The sequence below is a fragment of the Falco peregrinus genome, chromosome 6, assembly GCF_023634155.1.
Source record: "Falco peregrinus isolate bFalPer1 chromosome 6, bFalPer1.pri, whole genome shotgun sequence".
Lineage (NCBI taxonomy): Eukaryota > Metazoa > Chordata > Aves > Falconiformes > Falconidae > Falco > Falco peregrinus.
This window is the reverse complement of record NC_073726.1, coordinates 70055396-70069219: the sequence shown is the minus strand read 5'-3', so window position 1 is coordinate 70069219 and position 13824 is coordinate 70055396. Positions and strand designations below refer to the sequence as shown.

Sequence of the window (13824 nt, the reverse complement as noted above, 5' to 3'; positions counted from 1 at the left end):
TTCTAGCATCATTTCCAGAAAATGACATCTGCTGACTTTATAAACCCAGAAAATACAGAACTTCTGAAACAATTTCCTATGATACAATATTTTTTTTGGTTATGAGCTGAACTGGATCCTAGACATTAGCACCCACGACCACATGGGAAATCACTGCTGTTCAAGTTCAGTAAATCAAAGGAGAAAGAGCAGATGATTAGATAAGTGAGTGACAATACAATTGAATTATTTTGAAATTTGAATATTTCTTTCTGTAAATAATTTGAAAGTTATTTCTTGCTAGACTTCATGCAAAAAGTTTTTTCCGATTAATATAATTTTGCTTTTTTACTAGCTGCACTTCTAACCACAGTCACAGTCTGTGATTAAAAAAAAGGATACTACTGGGCCTCAATTAGATATTCCTTTACAGTGATACTGGTTTACAATGACTATGTATTTGTGTACAAGATTAATAATAAAATGTAAGAGTTGTTCATTTTCCCGATGCCATCTCATTTGTAGCTCAGTCTGCTAGTGGTGAACATCACTACTTTAGTGTTGCTTGAGCCTTTGGGTGATTTGTTAAAGAACTTAGGCTGGCTTGTAGTACCAAAGGCCCACATTAAAAAGTCCACTGCTGTGTTTGGCAGGAATTCAGACAGTTTTACATACAGCCTTTACAGTCAGGCCAACAACTAAGCGCCCAAGATGAACAACCTAAACTCAGTGCTGGAGACAGTCTTTCTGTATCAAAGGTGATTCATAACCAAAAAGCAGAACAGTGGAACCACCACTGTGAAACCCCAAAACAAGTACACAGCACAGAGCAACAGCCGCCTGTGTCCTGTGCCAGCACAAATGCCCCACTGTGTATGAGGAAAGCCTCCCTCAGAAAGTCTTTGTGTGCACGACAGTGTTTCCCTTACCTATCAGTCCCCCTTGAACATGGTAGCAGGTCTTATGCATCTTCCCCATGAATAACTCCAGTCCAATGATGGCATAGATAATAATGACAAACAGCACCAGCAGGGCAATGTGCAACAAAGGGACCATGGCCTTGATAATTGAATTTAAAACCACCTGGAGACCTGCAGAGAGAACAGAAGGAAGCACTTACCAGCAAGAAACAGAATTTAGAGACTTTATAAATAATATGTCATTTTTTATCTCATTCCCCTTCACTGAACTCATTATCTTGATGATTATAAGATGTACATTTACGTATCACGTTCCTCCAGAAGATCTCCAACATTTCACAAATTTACCATTGCACCCTGGATCACAGACTAAAGTAAAGCAGCTATTACCTTACCTGTCACCAAAATACCACTGCCCTGGGGAGGGAACACATTAGCTATTTTGCCTGTTCTTGAAAACCAGACCTAAGGTGTTCCCCAGATGGTACTGAGGAGAGTTAAAGCATGGGAAAACCAAAGAACAACCAGAACTGAAGCAGGACAAGGACAGTGGGAACACGCAAGTAGGTAAGTGCTGGGGTACCATAGAGCTGCACTCCAGAGCATGGGGAAAGATGCCAAATTGAAACCATGTCCCTACTCTGATTCTGGGTCTGTCCAGAGGTCCAACCAGTGTCAGGCAGCACCTGAGATGCTGAAGGAGCATCAAACCCATACCGACTGAGAGCTCCCAGCCCTCTTAGGATCTCCCTGCAGTCCAACTTCAGTCTGAACAGAGGGAAAGTCAGAACCAGCAGTGCTGGTTTTGCCCCAAGATTCAGGGATCACTCTGTAACAGAGATTGTCCAGGTCCCTAGAAAGGGGTATGAACAAAATATTATTACATGGCTGTTAAGGCATGAGGCTGGTATGAGACACAATCATGAGCGAGCCAAACACTTCCAGAATGGCATAGGGAAGGTGACTTGTACCAGTTTGCTGAAGTGCTAAGCAGCTCTACCCTCAGATGCAGTTGACTCAAGCTGCAGATGCATGGGCCTGCCGCTGTCTCCTCCTCATTTGTAAAACCAGAATAACAAAGCCAGCATCACAAACCTTTAGTAAGGATTTGCATTTACAAATGTCTTAAATTTGTTATCACTGGTAGCAGTGATGGCAACAACTGTCACTGGCAAGTTATTAATGTTGGAAGTATTGAGAGACCTCTAGAACTCTATATTCTACAAATAGCCAGATCAGAACAATTACGAGCTCATGATTTTGCAATGATTGAGCACCAGAAGCCATTAATGTCTCCTGCAAATGCTGTCATCTCCTCAGGGAAGTTGATATTAGCTGTGATTTTTGAAAAAAGTGATTCATGAGTTGTGAATGTCTGTTATACATCTGCCAGGAGAGTTTGCGATAACTATTAACTTTTAAAATCTCTTACATTTTCATTTTTATTGCTTTTTTTAAAAAAAAATAATTTAAATACTTTCTAAAAGGGATGACGCATGTCTTGACAAGCACTTCCACTTGTAGACAATCCACTTGTCAATTCACAGCTAAGGCTGTGCCTTTGCATTTTCTCCCCAGCCATGTAGGAACGCAGCAGAAGCAACCAAAAGGTGGTATCAGCTGCCAGGCCAGTAAGATCATTCACTAACTGCTATTAATCCAAAGGTGGCTACTAGCATCCCTCTAGTCAGAACATTTTTTTAGGTGTCTGCAGTCAGTTCAGTCACCTGTTAATGGTTCATGCTACTATCCAAAGGGAGTGATATTCAGTATGAAACATTCTGGCTTTCATAAAGAGATCCTTGCACGAAGTACAATACTGCCAGGATTAAAACTCATCCAGTGCAAGAGTGGGCCATTCTGCTTGCTCAAAGTTACCTCTAGGTAACTTATTCTGGATAAGCAATGTCTCTGGGGAAATAATATTGCTGTGATTACGTGAGGCAGTCAGCCTTTCTCCCTAGATAGTCACCTCATTCAGTCTACTAATTCTAAATATATACAGAAGATTGATTGCAGTCCACATCAACATCACTCCAATACTTTACAGCAGTTGAGAATGTTACATTCACCAGAAAATTAAAACGATGTCCCACCTTCTCCCAAACAAGGTATAATACAAGAAAGTTAAAAGACTACAGATGGCTATGAACCTGAAAAAACCCAAAAACTTTGCAGATTGAAATATTTGTAAGTTCAAATAAATCTACATAAAAGTGAAGAAAGGCCTCTAATTTAAGTGATTTTAGGAGTCTTATTAATCCAAAATGTAGCCAAGATTACAAAGTTAAGAGTTCTAATAAAATGTCTGATGTAATTTACCCTTAATTATTGTTATTAATTGATTTAATATTCATCATAGGATATACCCAGTGCTCTTGAGAGGGTACTGAGGACAGACACAATTTTGAACAAAAAGCTCTTTCATTTTGAATACAGTTTCATTATCACCCACACCATGGAAGTGCTTCAGTGTACTACAGATGTCCAGAGAAGATAACACCCGCACAAACCAATGCCCTTTGTGTTAACAAAGCAGTGTTTGTGAAATCAAAGGCTTGCACCCTAACCATGAGATGACAAGAGTTTTAGACAGTCTAGGGGAACATGTACCACCAGAACATTTACAGGAGCTTCAGCTAGCTTAATTAGAGAAAAGCTTCTTGAGGATAGTAAACCAACTTAGAGCTATTGAATACTGTTAGCATGAACCGATGTGTGCTGTGCAGTACCCCGTTAGGGCAGTCCGTTTTTAAATCCACATGACTCCACTGATTAGCAAGCTTAAATACATTACCATTAAAGTATTCAGAGAGTTTCTAAAAGTTTAAAACTGCTAACTATGCAACCACTTCAGAAATGTCCTCTTAGAAGACGTAATGAATGCTACTTGTAGAAGGGCAAGGGGTATATACACATCACCACGCTCCCCGCATTGTTATTATAGCAAGGTTATTGCTGCAATATAGCTGCTGCTAGTAAATTACTTTATTCTCAGTTCAGGCAGCCACTTGCAGCATGAAAAGCTGTTGCAAGGAATGGCATGAAGAACCAAGCCTGGACAATCAGAAAAGTCAGTGTGGTAGTAAGCAGGGAGAACAGGGAGAGCAGATAAAGAAGGATTAAAGGAACTGGGGAAAGCCATGGGTAGGTCGAACAAAGAGAGATACTTTTATATTAAAAAACCCTCACGCTTCAAAACACATCAAATCTGTATTCTGAAATCTAAGAGGTGCAGATCAGTGTCTGTGGATGTTCGGATGCATTTCTAATCAGGGTAAATCAAGGCAAATTATGCCCTTACATGCAGCCACAAAGCTTTTTCTAACCAATGGTGAGAAATTCTGCACACTTGTACATGCTCTTTCCTTGAGCAGAGGCAGAAAAGAGTGTCAAACTGATATGAAAAAGACTTATCTGTCCTGTCTCAGGCATGCTCTTAATCTGTGACACACTGATATCAGCCAGTATGGGTGCTCACATACAGGGGGCAATACAATTCCACTTGTCTGACGCTTCCTGTAATACACCATTGCACACCTTTGACATTTTCTCCCTTGTGGAGGTAAGGCTTGTGCTCCTAGCAATGGGCTGTGCAGCTTATAATCATAACTAAATCAGAATGCCTGGTGACCTGATCAGGCTGCAAAGCTGTTTTTCAGGTAGGTGGTGCCAAAACTGCCTTCCCACAGCAGAGTGAAGAGCTGTTTTTTTACCACTGCTCTACAGAGGCTGGCAATGCCATCGTTGACCAACATAAATTCAGTCTCCTGAACTTATGTTCTGACAAGAAAATATAAAAATAAATGGTTTTCAAATATCTGGTATTCTAAATGTACTTATGCATTCATGGAAGCTCTCTTCATGTACTAGACCCTCTCCAGACATCTGTGAAGGCACACCATCTGCCTTAAGGAACTCACTCCAGGCTGGACAAGGAGAAAACTTCAGAGAGATTAGGGAAAGTGCCACAAAAGGGACTGTTTGCAGTTTTTCAGCCCGCGTTTTTCTTCTGTTAATAATTGAAGATCTTAAACAGCTCTTAGTATTTATTTTAAAAGCACTTCAGTTTACCTTTAAAAAAAACCATCTTGGCTGCATTCTGCTGGCAGACACTGACTCCATAAATGTTTTAGTAAGGAAGACATGTTAGTGCCATTCCCTGGGCTTACAGAATTTAGCGTTTATTTACACCGATAAAACATTTTAAATATTTATTACATGGGAACAACATTGCTTTTTATACCAGGTCAAGCCCTTTTCAGCCTCTAGAGGACTGCGTCAACCCAAAAGTTTAGGGCACAACTGGGGACTACAAGGAATACAGAAGAAAGAAGGAAAAGAGGTTGTAGGAAGCAACACTGATCGGTCTCAAAGCTATGAGAAATATGCTGTTAGGAATGCTGCAGGTATTTTAGAGCTATTATATGATGCTGATTTTCTTCCAGGAAGACAATCATGAGAGAGGCTGGTTGCTGTATCATCAATTCAGGCAGTTATTGAAGAACGTGTTTATCTCTAGGCATGTAAGTGTCTGCACCTAAAGCAATGGGATTACCTACACACCCCATTGTGTACTTACAAGCTTTTTTGGACTTCAACCAATGCACAGCAAGATGGCACCAAAACAAAACAATCAAACAAAAAAAAAAAGTATACCAGGCCCAGCTGCTAAAATGCACTTGGCATTGTTGTGCTGTGGAACATATCCAAAGAAACTAATGGTAGGTTGGTCTCAGAAAAAAACATTTCAGCCTTTGCAAGCACAGCTCTATCTCACATTTTCAAGTGTCTTCAATTTTGGATAAAACTTGGTTTGCGGGACAGGGTGGTTTCCTGTTCTCATCATATTAGTAGTACAGATATTCAGAGAAAGCATATCCTAAGTCAAAACCCTTCATTAGTTTTGCAGGGCTATGTTCTGCTTACATCACGGTGTTGCCTGAATCAGGAGTATGAGCAGGCACAGTCTCATACAAATGACCTTCTGGGAATGAGTAGGAATAAAAGGGAAAGGAGAGGGCTTTCGACTCCATCCATCCCTCCTCCACCTCCTGATACACACACACAAACACACAGATTTTCATACTTAAGCCAGTGCCAAAGGTGTGGGAGGTAATTATTTTTCTGCTAATATAGTTCAGAAGAAAAATACTACTTTCTGCAAGCAAGGAGGAAGCAGGGGAGGATTTGTGACTCAGCACAGCGCCTGAGTCAGATCACTTCTGGGAACCACTCTTAAGTGGTAGAGTTTATGCAGCATCCCCAGCCACAAGCTAGGCCTACCCACAAATCACAGTTACTTCAGATGATACACTAAGAGACTGCCACTACAGTTATCTCTATTTCCAAAGCACAAGCAATATAACCAGTAATATTCCCCAAAGTGGATGTTTATTGCTTAATAAAATAGGCATTGGCTAAGAAAATGGAAAAATATTAAATATTCATAAATATGAAAGGCTTTATACCAATTTTAAAGGAAGCCTGGAAAAAGACAGACATTTTTATCACAAAACTGTCCACAGTCATGGCAAGATATCTTGGATAAGTACATTCTGCAATGATTTGTGAGGGAAAACAAGGACATTCTTCAGCAGTGTTGCAAAGGGAACTCATATGGCACAGTTCAGATAAGGACAGCTGTACAGTAACAATTTGGGGAGGTAGCCCCTTACTGTCTTGCTGGAGTCTTAAAATATTAGTGGCAGATTGCTAGATAAAGCAAATTCTGTGGGTGTAGTGCAGCGTTCTTGGGGCTGCAGATGTCATTTCTATTTCAAGAATAATAAAGGTGGTCTTGGAATAGGAAGGAAAGACATGACGCAGGACTAGAAAACCAGCTGAAGTGAAAAGAAAGAAAAACCAGGGAAGACAGTTTTTAAGCTGAACAGTGACTATTTTGGAGAAGGTAATGCCATCTAAACATATACAAATATACAATTCAAAACCATGTGCTGGAATGCATAAAAAAAGAAAGTTTTGGCATCTGTTCCCAACGTTCTCATTCTTCTGTTTTCAAACCATGTTTTCATTGACTTCTCAAACTGAAATACATGCACACACACAAAAGCAGATTCATACAAATGGGCATGTGTACACAAATACTATTGTTTTGTACTTGTCAAGTCTTGCAATACTGCCCTTGCCTCATTCATTGAGGCAAGAAAGGAATAGCAGAACAAAAACAAAAGCCACAACAAAACCCAGCTCTTTCTTCTGGATCCTTTCTTCTTGGGAAGCAATTAATCTTCAATGTCCTCTGCTTGTCAGTGACCTAACATAGGCAGCCAGACAATACAGCTTGCCCTCAGCATGGTGGCCACTCAGCTGCAGTTTTTGGGTGCCTGAGGAAGATGGTTGGATAAATGTACACACTGCCTTAGGCTTTTTGCCTCTCTGCTGGAAGAAACCTCTATTACCAGTCACAGAGGCATCCCTCTCCCCTCCTGGGGACTTCAACCTTTTTTAGCAGCTTTTTTTCAAAGTATGTAAGTATTCGCTTTCTTACAAAGTTGCTTGCTGATTAGAAGACCTTGCCATCTTTCCAGTCCCAGCACATCAGATGGCTCCTACAATCTCAACTTTATTTTCCAGCCATTTGATCTTAGCTCATTTCAGCTGAGGATGAGGTCCACACAAGATACACAGACTTTGAATGTAAAAAAAAAAAAGTGGAAAAAAAGAAAAAAAAAAAAAAAAGGTGTAGTGTCCCTCCCATGCAGCTACCTGCATACAGAGAAGGAGCATGGAGAGAAAAGCGGCAACTGCCTATCTGCTGAAAACTGCACATCACAGAGAAAAGACCATTTCGAGCAAAACCACAAATGAAGTTCAGTAAGTTTACTTTGAGGCTGTTTTGAACAAGGACCACAGTGTGCTGTAAAGCAGTCTTACACTGAGATGGGGGAGGGTGAGGTAAGGCATTCACTGCCCGACAGGGATTCCTAAAGATGGGCTGAAGGTAAGGCAGGTAAAGGGCATGCAGGAGTCCTGGCAGTTCCTAGGCCAGCAAGAATCAGCTGTCATGCTTTCCTAGGAAATGGCTTTAATTTTCTGCTGATGGACAATCATGGGCTCTCCAAGAAAACTGTTCTTGGGCTCATTTTATCTATACCTAATCACTGTGAATGATCACAAATAGGAAGAACTTTTATTTGCCCCTCTCCCTGCGGAGCTATGCAAAACCAAAGTCAGTCTGGCCAGAAGACTGCGCATGTTCTTAGTGAGATGATCCATCACACTTCCACCTTTTTTTTAATTTCTTCATGTTCAAGCACAGCTGTGACAATCTTGCAAGCTGCAGTACCGGAGCAAATTTTTGATCCAGTTCTGTGCCACCGGATTCACTCACATAACTGGTATAGGAATGTGTCAAAATGCTGTACCATCTTTAGTCTGGTCAAGTGAACATAAAAACCCCCAAACCAATATATCTCAGTCTCCGAACTGAGAAAACTGAAATGATGAAAGAGCTTTGTTTCAGAATGCCAGATGTTGTTTGTACACAGCTCTGAGGAATAACTACACACATTACTGTGTCCTAAGGATGTAGTTTTTGAAACAAGGAACTATGGACACCTGTAAGTGCTAAAGCATCATGGTAACAGGAATGGGCTTCAAAGCACTTGGGTCTCAATTGTGACAGTACCAGCATTTAAGTGGAGGACTAATGACTGCTGGATTACAAATGCCTTTGTAAAGCTGCCAGAACCTCAGGATCATGAACAGCGTTATTTTTAACTGTTCATTCTCATAGCTCCCCAGGTAAGTGGACATTAGCCCCTTTTTTTTTCATCACTAAATAATCCTTCCTGTCTTACAAAGAGTCTTTTAGTTGTCTGAGCTCATTCTCCTGCTGCTCTTTCTAACTTACCACTTGTGAACAGGTTTAGAAAAGGTAAAAGCTAGCAAGGTAACAGATGTTAACAGGGATCCTGTAAATGTAGAAGTGCACCCAGAGATGATAATATTACAGTTTTGTGGTACTTGGAGAAAAATACATTGATGACAAAAATTGATCTTGCAGGTTAAATGCTCCAAGCCTATCATAACTGGCATACCATGAGCTACGCTAAGTTTTACCATCTCATGATAGAAAAAGTACAACAAAATACTGGATAAACCCTAAAACTTTCTCTTTAGATAGCTATCTATCTAGAACTGCAGCGTTGTATGTGACAAAAACAGGCTATATAGCCCCGGAGAGGAAAACTCACTCCACCTCCTAACTTCGGATAGTGCTTAATGGGCTTAGATTAGACTAAGCTCTGGAGAGACATAGATAGCATGACGTTTTCAAAATCAGTGTCATACAGGGTTTTCAGGAGAATTTTGAGAACCTAAAAATAGAAAGTTACCTGATCAGGTAAAGAAAGAATTTACGTGAACCACATGATGTGTGACCACTGCCATGTTACTGTCTTGATGCACACATGGGATTTGTTTTCTCTTTTTAAACTACTGAAAATGCTGTTAATGAAAATTCATGGTACAATGGCAAAATCCTTGAAAAGACATGGCCAGATAAATCTGAACAACTTTGCCTCTTAGTTTTAAGAAGAGAGTTTGGATTTAGGGACTCATCTATTCAGTGGTTAATCAGTCCCAACTCAGACTACCTAAGCTCCAGCTTTTTTTATTTTCCACATTAGTAAGACTACTGCTTTTGATTTTTATAAACCTGATTAGGCTTAAGCTCTGCTTGCAGGCATCAGATAATAAAACAGCTTTAGGGAGAAAAATGCCTTCTGATATAATAAGCAAAACCTCCCTTAGCTCACTAAGTAGCTGTTTGGACAGAAAAATTAATGGTTGCAGTTTTCACAAAAATGTATTTGTCAGACAAAAGAATGGTTCTTTATTGATATTTACTTCCTTTGTAACTTTCTTTATGACTTGCACAATTCCAAAGATTTTAGTACAGACTGCGTGCATATTGCTGGAATGCATTGGAACTAAACATTTATTTATTTTGAATTTCCTTTTACATATAATAAGCTGTCAAGAGGGAATAATAAGGCTTTCCTGCTACAAAATAAACAGCTAAATTAAATTCTTTATGATACAGAAGTCTACAAATATAAATCTGAGTGGTATTTGCCCCCCTCCAAATTACGGATTTTAAATGAAATAACAGTGTCAACACTGGAATGTGAAAAGAAAAAGATGGGCTAAAGCTTGAGTTTAAATTTTCACCTATATTTTGAGAATAGGGGTGAGATTCAACCCTAAATTCTTTCATTGGGTGCTGTTTATACTAAACAACAGAACTGTTAGATCTAAAACAGGCCTTTGTAAAGCCTGTGTGTATGGATACATGGATATACTGGTTTGATTTCTGACCAAGAAATCAAACCTGATTGAAAGGAAATTTACCTTTTGGTAACTTCCATCACATATTAAAAAACCAATATACAACAACAACCTGTGATAAAACATCAATTGCAGAAATGTGCTGAACAACAAGAAGCAACAGTTACTGCAGAAAAAAAAAATCAGTAAACACAACAACCAACACAAAACAAGACAGAAATGTTAGCCAGGCTTCTAGTTTAATGTGTTAACAGTAATATAAGAGGAAACAAACCAACAGATTCTACATCTAAGATACAGAGCATTTGATATGTCCCAATTCTCAGACCAGGTGTGTACTACTGCCTTCAAAAAAGGGAAGTCCTCTGCAAGAATGGTATCTGATTGAAAGATTAGGTTCTTGAAGAAAATTTAGAGGGGAGGTTTTGTAATCTGATAATGAAATTGGATTTCTATAGATCTTTCCACTCTTGAGGAAAACAAAATTTAGTACGCCATATGAAAAAAGTGACAAAAATAGAATTTTTATATTTTCTTCTATTTATTTTATTTCATCAGCTATTTTCTGTCAAAAATGCTTCTGATGTAAAGATGTTGAGCAGCTTTAGCATTACTGAAGTTTAAAAAAAGATTTTTTGCAGAGGGCTAGCAGATGTTTTCTGAATTGTGATTGATGTGGCAAGGCAAACCAGGAAAAGATAAAAACTCAAAAAATAAGAGGCATAGCTATTCAGCCAACTCAGGAAAATAGTTGCAACAAAGGGCAAAACACATATGGGATAGGTTATTGTTACATGTGTTAAACAGGAATTGGATCTGCTTCTGGGAAAAAGGGAGATTAAGAAAGATGACTGATCTTCCCTTCTCCCTTGCAGAAAGAAAATTTTGATAAAATAACTTCGATAAAATATAAAGAGACGGGGCAAGTTAGGTGGGCTGTATTTGCCTTTGGTCAATACTTCCCTATGATCACATCAACATATGATTTGCTCCATCAGTGAACATCTTAAGCATAGAAAAGTTTATTAGTTGTTCATACCAGCCAATATTTCTGTGTTCTCAGCTAGCACAGTAATATCAAGCAGATGTAACTCAGAAGGCAGTAGCTGATATTGGAGAAGCTTGATTAAAGAGCAGAGGGAAGGTCTCCAATAGATTTATGTAGCCACTGAAATTTTAAAATATATTTCCTCAGATTTGCCTCCTCTCAGTTCAGTGTGCTTTGGGTTTTTTCTTCCTATAGCACTTGTACAAGAAGCAATATTATTACAAATTCAGATAATCACTGAAAAAAATACTGTATTTGGAGACTAAACAAGACTTAAAATGTACTCACTGGTGGAGAGAACTATCTGACTGGTCCACTGCTCTGTGCTTTGCTGATGTTTTGATATTACTTTGTGAAAATCACAATGACCACAGGCATCTAACAATGCTTTTGGAAGGCCGGTACAAACAGAGTCAATTCAAATGATACTAGAGTCATGGAGCATGCCTTGTGTCCTGAGGAAAACACTCTTCTGTGAACTTTCTGTTGTCCCACTTCTGAAACAAATGCTACTTGGTGTGTTAGTCACCTCTTCAAGAGAGGATGAGAAAGCTTCAGGCATGTTAAAAAGTCCCAACAGTTCAGTAACAAATTAATAGATGTACATTCACTTTAGAGAAAATGAACAAAGGAGTTCAAATCATTCCTTACCAGAACTTAATTTAATAAGCAATGCAAAATTTAGCCAATTTGAACCAAAGTATGAAATAACATTTGATGTAAGTTTGGGACTACATAAGATACAGTAGAGATGTCATCTGGGAGAGAACACAAGAAGAAAACAGACTAGATCATATCCTTACTATTTTGATCTGGAACAGCAATATCTTCCCTCGCCCGTCATGGAGGCAGCAACAAATGAGGCAATTACAAATGAGCAACTGGGAACCCAACACACTCCTGCTGATACCAGTTAGCTACAATCTGTATGTATACTTCTGTTCCTTTATGGTCCAGACAAAAGCATTTCTAAACAACTCAAACTGTTCTTAGGAGACAGCAGATGGCATTCCTAGATTTTCAGCTGCTTTAGGACAAGCATCTTAATGGCATGGGCTCTCTCTCAGAGCCATGCCCTACGTGCATTCTGAATGAGAACTCTGGGCATTACATGAAGAATAAAAAAAGGTGCTAGAAAGCCTGATCCATCCAGAGCTCTTCTGAAAAACCTCTTCACTAAGCCAAGCCAGGATTTTTTTACTATCTCCATGTCTGCTCTTTGATGTCAGCGTGGGTTTTATTTCCTTCATTTGGAAGGGGCTGCCTACACCCTGATGTGGTCTCACATTACGGTATTGGGATTTTTTGTTTTGTTCTGTTGTGAAGACATGTTGAATAATCATGCCAGCACTCACAGTAATTGGTAGGATAAAAGCTGACACAGTTATTGGGTACATTTGTAGTTAGTGCTATTTTTAAAAGAGCTACATAGCCAAGATCAAACAACAAATATTTCCCTGTTTTCATTGGCATTCCTTAAATATGAGAGAAATCTTTATTACAAGATGTCTGTGCCTCAGAGTATTCTTCTTTACTAAGAAAATCCCTCTTTTGCTATACTCTTCTGCCATAATTTACATCATTCTGCAGGTTATACCACTTAAGGAAACATGCTTTTGCTCCTGATTGTGCAAGCCCTTCTCACATGAATGATCTTTACCTATGGGAGATACTACGCAGGAGTCAGTTTACTCCCTTGAGTAATGGTGACCTAAGTAAATAAAGGACTTGCAAGCATGTGTAGAGTTTTAAGTTAACTATGAAGAAATAAGCTTAATGAGGACATTTGGTTCAGACTGTTCTCTCCTTTTTTCTCCACTCCCTTCCCATTTGTAAGGAAAGCAAAACAAATTGGCCACTTGAGATTAAAAACAGCTAGGCAATGACATGGGAAAGGTGGTGCAACTTGTCCTCAACGGTGCTGTATGTGCTGGAGAGATGGTACAGATGGTCAAGAAGTCTTGTTCAAGAATGAAGGAGAATGTAAGAAAACTGCTTGAGAGCACATTTCCTACGGCTTTTAGAGCCCAAAAGAAAAGAAAGAAACTGGACTTGGCAAAAGCTGGCGTTATTAAATGCAACAAAACAAAGTTTAAGGCAGAATTAAGATTTGGAAGCTAAATTTTGCCCATATATATTTGCAGCCATTCCTTCTGTTGTCAACGACCTTTATCACATGGGTTTGGTGACAGCAAACTGCCAAGTGTATTGTCTCCACCAGCTTACTCTTTTGTACCTGCACATAAATCTTACGCATTTTGGAAGCCTTGATGAGGCCACTTCTCCTATCTCCTCACACTGAAGGCAAGTCAAAATTCTCCACTGGTGTGCTGTTTATGCCATAACCTCACACGCATCAGGAGGGTAAATTTAAGCCCCTAGCTCCACCAGTGACAGTGTTTAAAAAGCGAACCATGTGCAAAACAGATGACTGTCAACTATACTTTGCCAGAAGCATACACATTTTGAAAAACTATTGTCTTTCTGACTTCCAGTTAGTATTTGCTTAAAACTTAAGACTTAATATGTGCTATTCAACATATAGAAGCAGGTAATGGCTCA

The 13824-nt window shown here is 39.3% G+C and overlaps 1 protein-coding gene across 1 annotated transcript in view; it reads right to left on the bottom strand.

Annotated features, from left to right (window-relative positions):
• The window catches only part of CACNA1C (calcium voltage-gated channel subunit alpha1 C), a 493845-nt gene that overhangs the window by 174724 nt on the left and 305297 nt on the right, over nt 1-13824 (bottom strand). Inside the window, exon 6 of the mRNA XM_055807493.1 lies at nt 909-1070. Within this exon, the coding sequence (XP_055663468.1) occupies nt 909-1070 (162 nt within the window). The remainder of the gene's footprint in view (nt 1-908; nt 1071-13824) is intronic.